General features: G+C 41.4%; 1 protein-coding gene across 1 annotated transcript in view; it reads left to right on the forward strand.

Annotated features, from left to right (window-relative positions):
• FAM160A1 (family with sequence similarity 160 member A1) overlaps window positions 1-20,065 on the forward strand; it is a 305,023-nt gene that overhangs the window by 178,371 nt on the left and 106,587 nt on the right. The window contains exon 3 of the mRNA XM_018061598.1: window positions 13,150-13,382. Within this exon, the coding sequence (XP_017917087.1) occupies window positions 13,278-13,382 (105 nt within the window). The 5' untranslated portion in view covers window positions 13,150-13,277. The remainder of the gene's footprint in view (window positions 1-13,149; window positions 13,383-20,065) is intronic.

Consider the following 20,065-nt stretch of genomic DNA (forward strand, 5'->3'; position numbering starts at 1 on the left):
GAACTATTTCTAGGGCAGATTGCCTGTTTCATGTTTACTTAGTTCTTCTTCTGGGGTTTTATTTAGCTTCTTCATTTGGAACATATTTCTCTGCCACTTTATTTTGGCTAAGTTACTGTTTGTACCTTTATGGATGCAGTAGGTTGGGTACATTTTTCAGCCTTGGAGAAGTGGCCCTCTACAGGAGACACTCTATGCGTCCCAGCAGTGCATGCCCCAAGCTCTACGCTCTAGGGGTTCCCCCTCGCGAGGGCCGCATGGGATCTTTCTCTTGGGGCAGGTTGATTGTGTGGGCAGTCTGCTAGGCTTGCTTGACTCCTGGCCCAGTTGGTTGCCAAGCCCTGCCTTTTGTGGAGGCTGTTGACTCTAGTTGGTAGGACCTGGTTAAGATGCAACTTTCTGCAGAATGCCAGGGTGCCCCAGGGCTAGTGCTGGCCCCACGGGGCTGGACTCAGGGCTCGGAAGACTTCGGGTTTGTTTCCTCCCCACTGTTGGGTGACACCAGGCCCTGGGGTTAGTGCTGGGTTTCTGGCAGGCAGAGCTGGGTCCTAGAGTCTGGTAGCAATGCCTGGGCATCCCAGAGCTGGTGTCAAGTTGCTGGTGATGAGGGAACGGTTCCTGACACCATTGGTGTAGGGCCCGGGGTGGCTCAAAGCTTTTGTTGGCCTGCTGGTGGGCAGAAGCAGGACTCAGATGGTCCCAGAGTGCATGGCCTGTGGTGGGCTGTCGGGGTCTGCAGGCTGCAGGTCTGTGGTTTCCTAATGTCTGTGGTCTGCCCCCTGGTATGTGGAATTGAGTGTTCGCCCTTTAGTGGCCAGGGCTGTTTCTAGAGGCATGTCTAGAGGGGGCTGTGGGCTCAGGAAGTCTTTAGGCAGTCTGTCTGCTTATGGCTGGGGCTGTGTCTGCCCAGTTAGTCACTTGGCCTGAGGCCTCTCTCCCAGCACTTGTACCTATAGGCTGTTGAGTGGTGCCAGGTCTTGGCACTAATAAGCTAAAGGAAGGACTCCACACTGATGCCCATCCATGCGGTAGAAGGGGCTCCCAAGAGTGGCTGTCACCAGTATCAGTGCCCGTGGGTGAGCTGCAGTTGCCCCTTGGCACTCTTGGGAGACCTTTAACACTAACACATAGGTCTGGCTCTGCCTCTTATGAAATTGCTGCTTTTACTCTGGGTCTCAGTGCCTGTGAGATTGTGTGTCCTCCCTTTACAAGTGAAATGTCTATTTCCACTAGTCCTTTGGGACTCCTGAATTTAGGCCCTGCTGGCCTTCAAAGCTGAATGCTCGGGGGGCCGTGTTCCTGGTACAGGACTCCTGGGCGGGGGAGCCCAGCGTGTGTGGGCCTGTGACTCTCACGCACGTGGCGGAACTTCTCTAATACAGTCATTCTCCGGTTTGTGTGTTGCCCACCCCGACCGACTGTGTCCTGAGTTTGCCTCTTCTGCCCGTCTCGCTGCGCTTCCCCCTGAATGTCTTTAATGGTGAAAGATCTTCTCTGCTTGGTTTAGGTCTTTATCATCAATGGCTGTTCTGCAAATAGTTGTGATTTTGGTGTGTTGGGAGAGCAGGTGAGCTCAGGGTCTTTCTAGTCCACTGTCTTGGCCAATCTGCATCCTTTTTAAAATTGTGATGTAGTATTTCACTATATTTATGTATATAACCCAACTGTTGCTGATGGATGTTTGGGGTCTTTCCAGTTGTCTACTATCTAAGCAGTGCCTCAGAGGGTATCTCTATAGTTTGAGAGGTACTAATGGTTAGACCCCAGGATATCTGTGTGACCTTGATTAGACCAGCACATTTACTTCTCTGTGCCTGTTTCTGTATCTTGTAGAAGAGGGAAGTGTAGTTCACAGGATTGCTGAGAAGATTTAATGCGTTAATGGTATAATGTCTTCAGAATAGTGCCTGGCACAGTAAGTGTCAACTCTTTGCTGTTATTCACTATGTCATTTTGTAATGTGGAAATGTACTTATAGGATGTACATGTACTTCAGAAAAATTTTTTAAGCCACCTTAAAGATGCATTCATGGTAAAACTATGAAGAGTCCCCAAACAGAGGCTAACAGCCAACTCAGATTCTAAAGTTATTACTGAAGAGACAATCATGGGACTCTTGTGACTTCAGTGATACGAGAAGTTCCATTTCAGCAGCTCAGGGGTTGTTCTAGCCTGTGAGTAACTGTGATCTTGTGTAATAATCAGGGCAAGACTCTGTGTTAAAAATTTCATGGCTGGTTAGATACTTACACTCTGACTCAAAACACTGCAAGGTGTGGCGTCTGAGGTACAAGGTGATTAGCGTTTATTCTAATGTTAGAATAGAACAGAAGTGATTTTGCTGTTCAAATTCAGTTTCGAAGGCTGTTGCCAAATTGCTCTTCGCAGGTAGAACAGCAGTATAGTTTCTCACCTGAGGTATATGAGATGGACCCATTTTTATGTTTCCTAAGTCCCCTCTTGAAATATGTAAATCTGGACATTGATAATATACGACTGAGGCCCAGGCAGTTGTTACTGAGCAAGGAGAACTTTCGAGTTAAATTTTTTTGCCTCTGAAATTTTTCGGTGATCCTAAATCTTGCTTTTTATTTTTTATTAGTATGAAATCTTGATGATAAACGGATCATAGCAATAATATATGTGTGAGTGGTTAACTACTTTAAACCGTAGATTTTTATTATGAACTTCTAGAATCTTTTGCCTACTCTTGGATGAAAAAATAGTCTTTTAAATTTTGGTTCAGCAGTGATACCATTTGTTAGTTTATTATATTTGCATGTAACGAAGTCTTTCATTAATTTTATGATCATAAAAAGTTAAGAAATGGGGAATTTATTAGGTTACCATATAAGTGCTACGCGCAGATGCTCAGTCGTGTCTGACTGCTTGCAACCCCATAGACTGTAGCCCGCCAGCCTCCTCTGTCCATGGGATTTTTGGGGCAAAAATACTGGAGTGGGTTGCCATTTCCTCCTCCAGGGTACACGTGCTCATTATTCCACCTATGTGAAGTCAGGATAGCTGTATTGGATATTTTAAGTACTGGTGACTTACTCCATGTCTATGATGTTTACATGTACAGAAGGCACCCACACTCTTCACGGCTCGTTTCGTAAACTGGTGAAGAAAGGTACTTTGTCCTAATTGACATATGCTCTTTGAGCCTGTTGCTAATATTAGAAAGATGTTAATCACTTTGTGCCTCTGACGCCACACCTTGCAGTGCTTTGGAGTTGGAGTGTAAGTATCTAACCAGCCATGAAATTTGTGAGGCTCTGGGGCCTGCCCTGTTTATTACTCAAGATCATAGTTACTGAAACAACCCCTAAAGCTGTTGAAATGGAACTTTTTGTATTTCCAAAGTCACAAAAGTTCCATGACTGTCTTCAGTAATATTTTTAGAATTTGAACTGGCTGTTAGCCTCTGTTTTGGGACTCTATATGAATGCAATTTAAAGTGGCTTATAAACGTTTTTGAAGGCGGGCAATTCATGGACCCTTGTTAGAATTGGCTGAAAACTGTAGCCACCTCTCTCCAGGGAAATATGCCCACAATTTGTGAGATTTGTGAATATATATGGAATTTTATTGTTAGTACACTCATTGCACTTAGTACATCTTAAACCACGCATGGATGAAGGACATTTTTGAAAAGGAGATTTTTTTTTTTCCTGTTGCTGTTCCAAAAGGTAATCAGCACATCGGCTTAATTACGCTGCAGGTTGCATATTTGAAATTTTTCGCATATAGGCATTTGAAAGACTGGTGGAACGGAACTAATTCTGATTGATAGAGCTGCAAAGACAGGTATTAAACTAAGCAACATAACTTCCCAAAGCTACCTCCTTTTCCAGGGAAAATGGCCAAGACATGTTGGTCAAAAACTTAAGGTTTTTTTTCCCCCGAGGAGAATTTCTTGAGAAGAACTTCATTAGTATGAGAGAGTTCTTAGAAATCCAGAGCATCTACCTTAAATCCCTGCTTTAAAATACTTCCCTGTGGAATTTGTCAGATAAATTTATCTCTGAATTTACCTTAGCTAAATTTTAGAGTTTTACAGCAGATACTGTAAAGGGGTAACTGAGTTACCCCTTAATGGGTTTCAGCAAAATAGTTATGTGACTGGATGGTGCACACTACCAAAATTATAGCGATTGATTGGGTTGTTGGGGAGACTTTGCCCAAGAATGGTCTGGTTTTCACATTCTGACAAATCATTCCACGTGTGGAAGAGACGTTCCTGTTCAGTCACCAATGAGCTGATGTCTCAACATTTGCTGTACTTTTCAAAAGCTATAATTTTTACTGTCCAAATCTTTGCCACTAGTGGTTTAGTTTCTTAAGCAGCCTTAAAAATTAAGTCCCATAACAAATTTTTGGTATGTTTTAGATAATAACTTTCATTTTTCTTCCTCATTCAATCTGCTTATCAGTCACTTGCATGGTGCTTGGGTTTGACCTAGTTGGCTGGCAACTTGTTCTAGTGAAATTAAGATGTAAAACATGGTGGAATTATTTCCTGGCATTATTAACAGTTTTCTGAAATCTGGTTACTGTTTTGAGGCACGCATTTATCAAAGCCTGAAACCATTTGGAATGCACGCATTGCAAGCATTTTCTCTGTTTTCAGCCTATGTGTTAACAGGTTACCTACAACTTAGGGGAGCAAAACAATGTGAGCTTTGCTGGAATGATGGATAGCGAACTGAACGAGGCAACAAGCTGAGGGAGTCTTAGGACAAGGTCCAGGAGTCAGGGGCTGTTGGATGCTGGCTTTATTTTCCACAGCCCAGCATTCCGATGTGATACAGTAGCAAGAGAGAAAAGGAAACTGGGCCAGAGATTAGAGCACAGGGAGGATGTCCTCTTAATAGATTTTTATAAGGCTCTACGGAGAGGTTGTCTGAGGCAGTTTGACCCAAAATGAATCCTCCACCATCGCTATTAGTTGTAATTGAGGGCACACACTTCCCCTCTCTTCAGACTTCCCCAATATTTGAGGAGTCTTCACCCTTAGATGGAATTTTGTTTGATTAGTACATTTATATTAATAGACTATGTATTTAATAGCAGCCAATTCAGAGCCTTCTAAAGTACATTCTAAAACAATGAGTTTTTTTTTTTTTTTTCCTGCTGGCAGTTGCTCAGGAAAAAAATCCAACCAACCAACTACAGGTTATATTTTGAGATGGCTGATTTCTGTGCTCTGGATTCCTTATGTGAAATATGCTTTACTCATAAGAAATGCTACAGATAGAATCCCATTTACAACTGGAATTCTTACAGAGATTTGTGCACCATGGCTGTCATCCTCTTTTAATAATTATCTGATTGCGTACTGCACTCAGTAATGTCTGACTCTGTGCAGCCCCAAGGACTGTAGCCCACCAGGCTCCTCTGTCCATGGGATTTCCCAGGCAAGAATACTGGAGTGAGTTGCCATTTCCTTTTCCAGATTATCTGATTACTCCTCCACAATTAGTATAATGGTTGCAATAAAAGATAGAAAATAATGACTTTTGAGCTGGGAGAGACCTGAGAAATAATCACTTAATCCTAATTACTCCCCCAAGCAAGGTTTCAGACTAAGAGCCTCCTCCTGTCTTAGACCCCATCTCCCAGTCGAAGCTTAAGTCTCTGAGTAGGACCTTATGTTTTCTGCCTTCCATGCTTGGAGAACTGAGGTAAAAACTCTCAGCACTGATACTCTGTTGCCTGCTTTGCTGCTGCTAAGTCGCTTCAGTCGTGTCCGACTCTGTGTGACCCCATAGACGGCAGCCCACCAGGCTCCCCCGTCCCTGGGATTCTCCAGGCAAGAACACTGGAGTGGGGTGCCGTTTCCTTCTCCAATGCATGAAAGTGAAAAATCAAAGTGAAGTCGCTCAGTCGTGTCCGACTCTTAGCGACCCCATGGACTGCAGCCTACCAGGCTCCTCTGTCCAAGGGATTTTCCAGGCAAGAGTTGCCTACTTTAAATCCACCTAAACTCTGATCATGTCCAGAAACCAGCCAGAGTTATATCAGGAGGGAAGGAGAAGGGAAGATGGAAAGGGAACCTGCCATGTTTGTCCATCAAGTTCAAGATCTGGTGACTTGCTATGAAAAGAGCCTGGCGTGCTGCAGTCCATGGGGTCGCAAAGAGTCGGGCATGACTGAGCGACTGCACTGAACTGAACTGTGAAGAGTCAGCCTTGCTTCTCTTATCTCTAGGTCTCTCCTACCTGTGCTCTTGACCTCACCTTTCTCCTGATCCTCTTGCTCCATCAGAATCTTTGTGTGTGTGTGGGTGGCGGGAGTCGGGGGCGGTCGGGTGGCGGGTATCTTCAAATTCTCCATGATAGTTGATTCCTTCTCGTTAGATCTGCAAACAGGATCAGTTTTCCCTTAACAAAAATGTTCCCTAGGCTATGTCTCTCCTTAAGGTCACCATCCATTTCTTTCTCTTTAGGATTTTTAAAATAATCCGTTATTAGAAAATATTGTATTTAAATACTGTATGATATCACTTATATACAATTTAAAAGCAATGTGAATGAGTGCACATGCAAAATAGAAACAAACAGATTTAGGGGCTTCACTGGTGGCTCACTGATGAAGAGCCTGCCTGCCAGTGCAGGAGATGCAGGTTCAGTCCTTGGGTCAGGATGGTCCCCTGGAGGAGGGAGTGGCAACCCACTCCACTATTCTTGCCTGGAGAATCGCATGGATGGGGGAGCCTGGCAAGCTACAGTCCAAGGGGTCACGAAGAAGCAGACACAGCTTAGCAACTACACAGATATTTAAATATGGAAAAGGATATTTAAATATCTTAAATTGAAGGACAGTGTGAGCTCAGCTCAGTTCAGTCGCTCAGTCGTGTCCCACTCTTTGTGACCCCGTGGACTGCAGCACACCAGGGTTCCCTGTTCATCACCAACTCTCAGAGCTTGCTCAAACTCGTGTCCATTGAGTCGGTGATGCCATTCAACCATCTCATCCTATGTCGTCCCCTTCTCCTCCCACCTTCGATCTTTCCCGGCACCAGGGTCTTTTCCAGTGAGTCAGTTCTTCACATCAAGTAGCCAAAGTATCAGAGCTTCAGCTTCAGCATCAGTCCTTCCAATAAGTATTCAGAACTGATTTCCTTTAGGATTGACTCATTGGATCTCTTTGCAGTCCAAGGGACTCTCAAGAGTCTTCTTCAACACCACAGTTCAAAAGCATCAATTCTTCAGTGCTCAGCTTTCTTTATAGTCCAACTCTAACATCCATACATGACTACCGGAAAAACCATAGCTTTGACTAGACGGACCTTTGTTGGCAAAGTAATGTTCCTGCTTTTTAACACACTGCCTAGGTTGATCATAGCTTTTCTTCCAAGGAGCAAGTGTCTTTTCATTCCATGACTGCAGTCACCATTTGCAGTGATTTTGGAGCCCCCCAAAATAAATTCTGTCACTGTTTCCCACTATTTCCCCATCTATTTGCCTTGAAGTAATGGGACTGGATGCCATGATCTTAGTTTTCTGAATGCTGAGTTTTAAGCCAACTCTTTCACTCTCCTCTTTCACTTTCATCAAGGAGGTTCTTTAGTTCTTTGCTTTCTGCCATAAGGGTGGTGTCATCTGAGTACCTGAGGTTATTGATATTTCTCCCAGCAATCTTGATTTCAGCCCAGCATTTTGCATGGTATACTCTGCATATAAGTTAAAGAAGCAGGGTGACAATATACAGCCTTAATGTACCCCTTTCCCTTTGGAACCAGGCTGTTGTTCCATGTCCAGTTCTAACTGTTACTTTCTGACCTGCATATAGATTTCTCAGAAGGCAGGTCAGGTGGTCGGTATTCCTGTCTCTTTTAGAATTTTCCACAGTTTGTTGTGATCCACAAAGTCAAAGGCTTTGGCACAACCAATAAAACAAAAGTAGATGTTTTTTTGGAACTCTCTTGCTTTCTTGATGACAGTATGATATAATGTTTTATTAAATACCAAAATGTGTACATTGTAAGTTCAGCCTGATAGTGAAAAATATTAAAATATAGTCACTGTGAAAAAATGTGATTTTGACACATTTATAGCTCTCGTAAGTATTATAGTTTTTGAGAGAGACTGAAATTAGAGGTCTGTTTGGGAGTGACACTGAAGGAATTTTTACATTGGAAAGAAGTATGATCTATATGACTAGAATCTAGGCTTTTATGATTATGTGGTATATTTTATAATTCTGTGATATGGAAATGTATTTTTCTGCTTTTTTCAAAATCAAATAAAAATATGACTTTCAAAAAAGGGCAAATAAAGACACAGGTAATTCTTATGTCAGTTATTCTGTCTTCAACAACGTTTAATAGAATTTCCTTCTCATTATTGATGGAAAATATTTCTGTATGTAATATTAATAATATCTATAAATGTGACTACTCAGTAGTGTCTTTGGAAATAATATAATCAGTTCCGTCTTTGCAGTATAGAACCTGTGTTGATATCTCAGCATACATACATACATACAGACAGACAGGCAGACATGTATTTTGACAGCTCATTTCTCCACTCCAAGACCAAAAGTCTCAACTACCACATCATACCACTCGCAACCGCTGTGGGGAAAAGAGTCATTTGGGTATTTTTTATTAGTGGTGGTTTGTCTGAGGAACGGAAAAAACATCAGTCCTTTAAGAGCTGAATGATTTCTAGAGCTTTTTCTTGGGCATGAAATTCGCGTTGATGTGCACGTTTGCATTTATGGGGAGAACGGGTGGCGTGTGGGCCAGGAGCAGCGAGCTGGGCCCTGAGCTTGGCTCTGACCGGTCCCAGCTCCAGATGCCTGCGGCTGAAGAGAGCAGAGGACCAGAGGGGGTGCCATGCAGTGACGGCACGCGGCACGCAGGCATGGTCTAACTCCCGCAGCCTCTCCTGTCTGCTCACAGCCTTTTGCTTAGTTTTGTCCTCTGTCTTCACTTGGGATTTTTAGCTGTTATCTGAGAGTTAAAGAAAAAGCTTGGAATTGGAAAAAGGAAAGGCTGATAATGGGAAAATGCCGAAATAGGTTGAAAACCGTGATCCTTGAGGAAATGTGTCCTTACACATCACTCACAAATATGGAACCGTTGCTTTCGGTTCTGCACTGTCCTGGGGCCACACCAGCGCTTTGCCACTCTGGCCTGTGAATGAGAGAGTATGGAAAGAACCACCTGGCCTCTGGGTGCTTGGGTGGCGTTTGCATTGGCAGGGTCTCCTGATACAGCCTTTCCTTCCCAAACATGACTTTCTGGGCTTGCCTCCCCTTCTCTTTTGTCCCAAGTTCTCTTGATGTTGTGGTTTCTATAATCATGGCATATTGATTGATTTCTATAATCCAGGCATCTGCCTCAAGAGTATGATTGGATAAGCATCAACCAAGTGAAATGTGTTTCTGTCAGAGAAGATACAGTTTCCTTAAGGGACTGGGGTCAGGGATTACAAGCGTTACAAAGGAGAATATAGTTTCTGGAAAGCACACTGGACTGGGAATCAAGAGACATGTCTATCTCTATCAGAGCAAACCTGCAGGACTTCCCTGCTGGTCCAGGGGCTGAGACCCTGCGCAGGGGCCCCAGATTCAATCCATGGCCAGGGAGCTAGGTCCCCTATGCTGCATCTAGGACTTGGCACAAATTAATAAATACTTAAAAAAAAAAAGGAAGCAGTTGTAATAGTCTGTTAGAGATGAGGGATGTTTGGGCTAAGGTGGTAGCAGTGGAGATGAAGAAATATTTTTTAAAAAAGAACTAACTAGTAAGATTGTGGCCTTGGTTAAGGTATTTGTCCTGTCTGTACTATGGCCTCCTATCTGAAGAAATGGCATGTGAAGTCCCTTTGAGAACTAATGTAAAGCATCATAGAAAGCACGTTTCTATTTTTGGTTTAGAGGCAGTTGGCATGATTTATGTTCCCTGAATGCCTTCGAAGAAGAATCTGAGATCCTGGAGCTGGAAGGCATCTGAGAGAGCCTTGTATTTTTTTCAGCCTCTGGAATAAACCCAGGCACTCTGATTTTCCCTGTTGTTATCATCTAAATAAGAGACCTGGACATTTCCAAAGAGATACAGTGTTTAGGACAACAAGGAAGTTGAATCAGAATTTCTTTTCCCTCTTATCACTTGAAACAAGGTTGCACAGTGAGATGTTGTCTAGAAGGGCTAGCCTGCTAATCAGAGTGAGGCGGGAGGATCATAGGGAGTGTGCGAGCAAGCATGCATGTGTGTGTGTGAGTTTGAACATGTACCTGTGTGTGTGTGGACAGCCACTCCTGATTTTTAAACACCAGTTGGGCCCATTGAAGTATGCCTGTCAGTGGCAGAGAGCCATGGTTGTCATTGGACAGTGTCTCATTGAAAGCACGTTCGTATTATTAAGAATTCGCCAATTTACAGAATAAAACATAGTCACGGAAGATAGAATTTAACTGTTCCTTTCAGGTTTATCAGGTATACAGTCCTCCTTCCAACAGGCCTCCCTCTTTCTGCATACCTGTTCCTCGGACGTTCTCCTTAAAAAGCATTTCTTTCCTCAGATGACGAATTCTTACAAGTTTTCTATTCTTATGTACTAAAGTTTATTTTAAAGCTCTTTTAATGTTGGCTGGTGCGTCTTCTACACCCCCCCAGCAGAAACATTGTGTTAACCAAAACATGCATATGGTTCCATAAGAGCTTATGGAAAAACCTGAATGAACATTTTGATCAACCCAATACTTGTTTGGCATATTCCTTTAACTTGTCTTCCAGTGTTTTGCTCTGTTTCCCACAAAGAACTTGACCCGTAAGTCTAACCTTAAGGCACACACCTTAAGTCCGCCTCTCGCATTTCATTGTTTATAGGAGGAATGGTTGATCAGTTTGATCAGTGTTCTTCTTGTAATACCTTTCATATTACTCAGGTGAAAACAGTGTCTTGGGACTTCACTGGCGGTCCAGTGGCAGATACTCTGGGCTCCCAGCGCAGGGGAACTGGGTTCCATCCCTGGTCAGGGGACTAGATCCCACATGCTGCAATTAAGAGTTCGCATGCCACAACTAAAAATCCCACGTGCCGCAACTAAGGCCCAGTGCAGCCACAAAAATAAACGTTGGAAAAAGAAAGAAAGAACATAGTCTCTTTAAAAGACAAAAACAAAAACTCTTTTGTCACTGTGCCTCTGGAAGTTTTATCATGGACTTTGTTTTTCAGTGCTCTGATAATTATGGCTCCTTTCCCCTGTACTCTCTCTAGCCTGTACACTTAAAAATAATAATAACAATAATAATAATAACATTTTGTACTGTTGTTGTTGTTGTTCAGTTGCTCTGTCGTGTCCAACTCTTTGCGACCCCATGGACTGCAGCACACCAGGCTTTCCTGTCCTTCACCGTCTCCTGGAGTTGGCTCAAATTCATGTGCATTGAGTTGGTGATGCCATCCAACCATCTCATCCTCTGCTGCCCCCTTCTCCTTTTTCCTTCAGTCTTTCTCAGCATCAGAGGTTTTTCCAGAGAGTTGGCTCTTTGCATCAGGTGGCCAAAGTATTGGCGTTTCAGCTTCAGCATCAATGAATATTCAGGGTTGATTTCCTTTAGGATTGACTGGTTTAATCTCCTTGCAGTCCAGAGGACTGTCAAGAGTCTTCTCCAGCACCACAGTTCAAAAGCATCAGTTCTTCAGTGCTCAGCCTTCTATATGATCCAACTCTCTCATCCATACATGACTACTGGGAAAACCCTAGCTTTGACTATTCAGACCTTTGTTGTCAAAATAATATGTCTACTTTTTAATACACTGTCTTGGTTTGTCATAGCTCTCCTTCCAAGGAACGTCTTTTAATTTCATGACTGCAGTGATTTTGGAACCCAAGAAAATAAAATCTGTCACCGTTTCTACTTTTCTCCCTTACATGTGCCACGCAGTGGTGGGACCAGACGCCATGATCATAATTTTTTGAGTGTTGAGTTTCAAGCCAGCTTTTTCACACCCTCCTCTTTCACCCTCATCAAGAGACTTATTAGTTCCTCTTCACTTTTACCTTTATAGTGGTCTCATCTGCATATCTGAAGTTATTGATATTTCTCCCAGCAATCTTGATTCCAGCTTGTGCTTCATCCAGCCTGGTATTTTGCATGGTGTATTCAGCATATAAGTCAAATAAGCAGGGTGACCATATATAGCCTTGATGTATACTCCTTTCCCAGTTTTGAACCAGTCAGTTGTTCCATGTCCAGTTCCAACTGTTACTTCTTGACTCACAAGGTTTTCAGGAGACAGGTAAGGTGGTGGTCTGGTACTCCCATCTCTGTACTCAGTCCTTTTCTGGGCTGATGAAACTAAGCAGATAATACTAATATCTTAACTGCTTTTGTCAGAGTTAGCTCCACACAACTGGATACTATTCTCTGTATGTTCTGTGACCTCAGTATCTTTTTTCTCCTTACTGACTCTGTTGGAATCTGACTTTCTTTGTATTTTATCTACATAATTCATTTTTCACTGATAAATAATACTGCTACTTTTCATTGATAAGTGTGCTGTGCTTTACTTACACTAAGTAAACGCTGTCTTGTTTTTGATGGATCATTTCTATCTGATTTGTTAAGGTTACTTGGAATTCTATTTTTATATTTATTTTTCAGGGAAGTTAGAAACCTTAACTTAGTTTGTAGCCATGAAATGACTGAGAATGTTTTAAATTACATTACGAGAGTCACTGATTTAAAAAAGTTGTTATTATTGGACCCGGCAATCGGGGTACTGTGCTATAACTCCCCTAAGTTATGTCAGGCTATTTATTTTAGTCACTATTAACTAAAGATTTTTCTGTTTCTTGGTGTTTTTAAACACCACAACCATTGATAATCGTAGTTGATTGCTTGAAACTAGATTTGGATGGTTTAGAATAATAATCTAGGGAGTTGTGGTTGGTGGTAGTAGAATAAACTCAATAATTTTTGAATTTATTCATGTAGCTTTGGAGGCATCATTTTATATTTTTAGTAGCAAAATGAGAGAAAAATATAAGCAAGGCTTTGGATTGAGCTTAAATGTCTATTTTGTAGATATTTTGCTCAGTGCTGGACTTTGAGAATGTCTATGCTTTGATTTTAATTTAATCATATCCTATTTAATATGTATTTTTTTTTTGTTATTGTCATTACAGGTTTCAGAAGGTGACAATGAAATGTGAAGAAGTTACATTGCTACTGTGATCCTTGAAAATTAGTGGCTGCCTACCAAGTTTTCATGAAAATTAAATATGACTTAGGAGCATTTGATTTATGAAGGCTTATGATGTCATCCGTTGCGACAGAGAGCAAAATCCAGAGGGCGGTGAGCCTGCAGGGAGTTGACCCAGAAACATGCATGATTGTATTTAAAAACCACTGGGCACAGGTAATGTTGGCGTTTCACCCTCTCTGCTGGTTAGGTCGTCTTAGAGGCTTCTATTGGGCTGATCTGTGGGTCCCTACCTGTGTGACAAGTAACTAGGCTTCCAGAAACATAGGGAGGAAACCTTTTTAGGTGAAGAAAAGCAAATTTCTCTTCTTGCTTTCCTAGAATAGGTAGCTATTTAAAAACCTTGCTTTTCGTGAAAGCAATTACAGGACATGAATGTTCCCCAGATATTTTTGGAGGAGCAGCAGTTAGGCTTCAAGTGACTTGTATATCACTTTGCAATACACTCGACCGTGAGTACATCCTCTTTCTTTCCCTTCAGTCCTTAAACTCTAACAATACCATATTTATTAAGTATTTTCCAAGTGCTGTCCTGAATACCACAAATGCCTTGTATCATTTAGTCTTCTCCGCAAACTGGCAAGGCAGTTAGTTTTAGCTTCCTCATTTTACAGATGAGGGAATGGAAACTCGTTAGCTTGTTTGGGGTTATATGACTGGTGACTCTCCATTCAAGTACTTAGACCTTGGTCCCATGACTCCAAGACTAGTGTATTTGACCTCTGTGCGCTACCACTTTTCAGGCTTGTGGTCCCTCTGTCATTTAAAGAAGGAAGGTAGCTAGAAGCATCTGAATTCATTACAAAGCTATTTATAAAAGATTTAAAAAAATTATTATTATTCATTTTGACTTCTCTGTGACTCTTCTTGGATCTACTTGTATGAATAATTAAGGGTTGAATGGTCAGGAAATTTACCAGCTTGCCCCTTCTCTCAGAGAGTTTACAAGGAGAAAAATAAATAAAATTGGCATTCTTTATTACTTGTCCACTATTACACTCCCAGGTGAGCTGGTAAGTGGCTATTTATGTGACAGTTTTTTAATGACTACCCAATTCCTTCCTGTGGCTGGAAATAGCACATAAGTTAAAGCACTGAGCCTGTAGATTATAGCAGTTACAGGGACACAGTTTAGATCAAAAACAAAATTGATTCTGCTTCTGGGTCATTAACACTTTGTAGTTTCTTGTCACTGTTCAGTGTAAAGCTTCTAAAATTCTTTTTATGCATTTCCCTTTCTCTGACTTTTAACTGTTAAAATCTTAATGGGTTTGCCCTGGGATATTAAGGGCACATCTGCTTTAGCAATGGGAAGAAAGTAATCCAGGAGTTTTCCAGATAATTTGAGTAATTACCTTTGGCTTTGCACTTGAGTGCTGACGCATAGCACCTTTTGTTTGGCGGCACCAGTTCAGTCGCTGAGTTGTGTGCGACTCTTGCAACCCCTCGGACTGTAGCCTGCCAGACTCCTCTGTCCATGGGATTCTCCAGGTAAGAATACTGAAGTGGATTGCCGTTTCCTTCTCCAGGGGATCTTCCTGACCCAGCAATTGAACCCTGGTCTCCTGCATTGCAGGCAGATTGTTAACTGACTAAGCTACAAGGGAACTCCCTTTCATTTAGTGCAGAAAAGTACTGAGTTGAGGGTAAGGGCAAGTTTGTCAGAGGGACTGGAGTCTAGTTATTAAACATTTTCTTTTGTAAAGTGAGTGCACTCTTGGTCCAACTGTGTTTCAGCCATTTTTTTACTTTGGCCAAATTTCTTACCCGTTAGTCTTGACTTTCCTTTTAAATAAATCTGGAAAATGCCCTCAGTCTCTCTCTATTTCCCAAGGCTCTTGAGGGCCCAACTGTTACCTTTATAAATAAAAATACTGGTTAAATCAATTCATGTAGACATCAATGTAATTACAGTCATTGCTTGGTATCTATGGGGTATTGGTTCCAAGATACCAGCAGATAAAAAAATATGGGATGCTCAAGTCCCTTATACAAAATGATGTTTCCATATCACCTAGGCACATCTGCACGTCCTCCAGATCATCTCTAGATTACTTATGATAACTAATACAATATAAATACTATGTGAATAATTGTAAATGCAATGTACATAGTTGCCGGTGTGCCGCAAATTCAAGTTACGCATTTTGGAACTTTCTGAAATTTTTTTCCAAATATGTTCCATCTGTGATTGGTTGAATTTGCAGAGGTGGAACCCACAGATACAGAGGACTGACTGTATTGTTAAATGGAGATTTAGTGAGCCCAAACTTCAGCTCCCTTACTGTGGGCATCACAGGTGGGACACAGAGAAGTATAAGCCTTGGTCTGGGCTTTTCTTTTAAATTTCTTTTTAACTGGAGGATGACTGCTTTACGATGTTGTATTGCTTTTGGCTGTACAACAACGTGAATCAGCCATAAGTTTACATATGTCCCCTTCCTCTTGCACCTCCCTGCCACCGCTCACCCCGTCCCACCCATTTAGATCGTCACAGAGCGCTGGGTCACGCTCCCTGTGTTACACAGGAGCTTCCTGCTAGCTACCTGTTTCACACATGGTGACGGATACGCTTCAGTGCCATCTCTCAGTTCGTCCCACCCTTTCCTTCCCCTTTGCCGTGTCTACAAGTCTGTTCTCTGTGACTGCATCTCTATTCCTGCCCTGCAAGTGGGTTCATCAGCACAATCTTTCTAGATTCCATATGCGTGCATTAATATATGCTATCTGTTTTTCTGTTTCTGACTTACTTCATTCTGTGCAACAGGCTTCAGGTTCATCCACCTCACTGGAACTGACTCAGATTAGTTCCTTTCTATGGCTGAGTAATACTCCAGTGTGTGTGTGTGTGTGTGTGTGTGTGTGTGTAGCACTACTTCTTTATCCATTCATCTGTTGATGGACATCTTGGTTGCTTCGTGTGTGTGTGTGTGTGTGTGTGTGTGTGTGTGTGTGTGTGTAGCGCTACTTCTTTATCCATTCATCTGTTGATGGACATCTTGGTTGCTTCGTGTGTGTGTGTGTGTGTGTGTGTGTGTGTGTGTAGCGCTACTTCTTTATCCATTCATCTGTTGATGGACATCTTGGTTGCTTCGTGTGTGTGTGTGTGTGTGTGTGTGTGTAGCGCTACTTCTTTATCCATTCATCTGTTGATGGACATCTAGGTTGCTTCCATGCCCTGGCTATTGTAAATAGAGCTGTAATGACTATTTGGGTACATGTGTCTTTTTGAATTATGGTTTTCTCAGGGTATATGCCCAGTAGTGCGACCCTTGGATCATATACTGGTTGTATTGCTAGTTTTATTTTTTAAAGTAACTTCCATACTGTTCTCCATAGTGATCAGTTCACATGCCAGTGCAGTGGGGTTCCCTTTTCTCCACATCCTCTCCAGCATTTATTGTTGGTAGATTTTTTTGATGCTAGTCATTCAGATTGGTGTGAGGTGATAGCTCCTTGTAGTTTTGATTTGCATTTTTCTCATAATGAGCAGTGTTGAGCATTTGTGTGTGTGTGTGTGTGTGTCTGTTTATTGGCCATCTGTATGTCTTCTCTGGATGTCTTTTTAGGCCTTCTGCCCATTTTTTGATTGGGCTCTTTGTTTTTCTGGTATTAAGCTGCATGAGTTGCTTGTAGAGATTAATCCTTTGTCAGTTGCTTCGTTTACAATTATTTTCTCCCATTCTGAAGGTTGTCTTTTCATCCTGTTTATGGCTTTCTTTGCTATGCAAAAGCTTCCAAGTTTAATTGGGTCCCATTTGTTTATTTTTGGTTTTATTTCCATTACTCTAGGAGATGGGTCACAGAGAATCTTGCTGCAACTTCTGTCAACGAGTGTACTGCCCATTTTCCTCCAAGAGTTTTATACTTCCTGGTCTTGCAGTTAGGTCTTTAATCCATTTTGAGTTTATTTTAGTGTATGGTGTTAGGAAGTGTTCTAATTTTGTTCTTTTACACGTAAGTATCCAGTTTTCCCAGCACCACTTATTGAAGAGATTGTCTTTTCTCCATTATATTTTCTTGCCATCTTTGTCAAAGATAAGGCACCCGTAGGTGCTTGGGTTGATCTCTGGGCTTTCTGTCTTGTTCCGTTGGTCTGTATTTTTTGTGCCAGTACCATACTGTCTTGATGATTGTAGCTTTGTAGTATCGTGTGAAGTCAGAAAGGTTGATTCCTCCAGCTCTAGTGTCCTTTCTCAAGATTGCTTTTGCTTTTCAGGATCTTTTGTGTTTCCATAAACGCTGTGAATTTTTTTGTTTTGGTTCTGTGAAAAATGCCATTGGTAACTTGATAGGGGTTGTATTCAACCTGTAGATTGTTTGGGGTAGTTTAATCATTTTCACAATATTGATTCTTTCAATCCAGCGAACATGGTATCTTTCCCCATCTGTTTCTGGCATCTTTGATTTCTTTCAAAATGTCTTACAGCTTTCTGTATACAGGTCTTTTGTCTCCTTAATTAGGTTTATTCCTAGGTATTTTATTCTTTTTGTTGCAGTGGTGAATGGGATTGATTCCTTAATCTCTCTTTCTGATTTCTTGTTGTTAGTGTAGAGGAATACAAAGGTTTTCTGTGTATTGATTTTGTATCCTGTGACTTTACTAAATTCACTGATGGGCTCTAGTAATTTTCTGATAGTATCTTTAGGATTTTCTATGTCTATTGTTGGTTCGTCTGCAAACAGTGAGAGTTTTACTTCTTTTCCAATCTGGATTCCTTTTATTTCTTTTTCTTCTCTGATCATAGCTGCTGCTGCTGCTGCTGCTGCTAAGTCGCTTCAGTTGTGTCTGACTCTGTGCGACCCCATAGACGGCCTCCCACCAGGCTCCCCTGTCCCTGGGATTCTCCAGGCAAGAATACTGGAGTGGGTTGCCATTTCCTTCTCCAGTGCATGAAAGTGAAAAGTGAAAGTGAAGTCGCTCAGTTGTGTCCAACTCTTAGTGACCCCATGGATTGCAGCCTACCAGGCTCCTCCGTCCATGGGATTTTTCCAGGCAAGAATACTGGAGTGGGGTGCCATTGCCTTCTCTATCAACGTGGCTAGGACTTCAAAAGCTGTGTTGAACAATAGTTGGGAGAGTGGGCATCCTTGTCCTGTTCACAGTCTTAGAGAAAATGCTTTCATTTCTTCACCCCAGGTGGCACTAGTGATAAAGAACCTGCTTTCCAATGCAGGAGATGTAAAAGAGATGCAGGTCTGATTTCTGGGTTGGGAAGATCCCCTAGAGGAGGGCATGGCAGCTGCTCGAGTATTCTTGCCTGGAGAATACCATGGGTAGAGGAGCCTGGTGAGCTACGGTTCATTGGGTTGCAAAGAGTCAGACATGACTGAAGCGACTTAGCATGCACATACAGGAAAAATGATTGTTGTGGGTTGCCCTGCATAGCCTTTCTTATGTTGAGGAAGGCTTCTTCTGTGCCCATTTTCTGAAGAGGTTTTTTTTTTTTAATCATAAATTGGTGTTGGATTTTGTCAGAAGTTTTTTCTGCATCTTTTGAGATTATCATATGATTTTTATGTTTCAGTTTCTTAATATGGTGTGTTACATTGATTTGCATACATTGAGGAATACTTGCATCCCTGGGATAAACCCCACTTGATCATGGTGTATGTGTTGCTGGCTTCTGTTTGCTAGTTTTTTGTTTTGTTTTTTTTTTTTTTGAGGCTTTTTTGCATTTGTGTTCATCAGTAATACTGGCTGATAATTTTCCTTTCCTGTGATATCCTTGTCTGGTTTTGGTATCAGGGTGCCAGTGACCTCATGGAATGAATTTGGAAGTGTTCTTCCCTCTACAATTTTTTGGAAGAGTTTGAGAAGGACAGGTGTTAGCTCTTTGCTAAACATTTGATAGAATTCACCTGTGAAGCCATTTGACCCTGGGATTTTTTTAGGGGGGCAGATTTTTGATCACAGTTTTGAATTCAGTGCTTGTGATTGGTTTGTTCATGATTTCTGTTTTCCTTTTCAACCTTGGAAGATGGTACTTTTCTAAGAATTCGTGCCTTTCTTCCGGGTTGTTCACTTTATTGGCATATAGTTGCTTGCAGTAGTCTCTTGTGAGCCTTTGTATTTCTGCATTGTCTGTTGTAACCTTTCTTTTTTTCATTTATAATTTTGTTGATTTGAGTCCCCTTATTTTTTTACTTGATGAGTTTGGCTAATGGTTTGTCAATTTTTTTTTTTTTCTTCTCAAAGAACCAGTTTGTAATTTTATTGAGTTTTTATATTGTTTCTTTCATTTCTTTTTCATTTATTTCTGCTCTGACATTTATAATTTCTTTCCTTCTGCTAACTTTGGGGTTTTTTGGTTGTTCTTCTTTTTCTAGTTGCTTCAGGTATAATGTTGGATCGTCTATTTGATTGTTTTCTTGTTTCTTGAGGTAGGACTGTATTGCTATAGACTTCCCTCTTAGAACTGCTTTTGCTGCATTCTGTAGGTTTTGGGTCATTGTGTTTTCATTGTCATTTGTTTCCAGGTATTGTTTTATTTCCTCTTTGATTTCTTCAGTGACCTCTTGGTTATCCAGAAGCATATTGTTACCCTCCATGTGTTTGTGTTTTTTACAGATTTTCCCCTGTAATTGATATCTAATCTCATAGTGTTGTGGCCAGAAAAGATGATTGATGATTTCAGTTTTCTTAAATTTACCAAGTCTTGATCTGTGACCCAAGTTGTGGTCTATCCTGGAGAATGTTCTATATGCATTTGAGAAAAAAGTATATTCTTTTTAATATTTGTTTATAAAAACTTTTGTAAAAAGTTTTATATTCTTTTATAAAAAACTTTTATAAAAGTTTATTCTTTTATATATATACAGAAGATCTGTATTTGGTG

The sequence above is a fragment of the Capra hircus genome, chromosome 17 (assembly GCF_001704415.2).
Source record: "Capra hircus breed San Clemente chromosome 17, ASM170441v1, whole genome shotgun sequence".
NCBI classification, from domain to species: Eukaryota; Metazoa; Chordata; class Mammalia; order Artiodactyla; family Bovidae; genus Capra; species Capra hircus.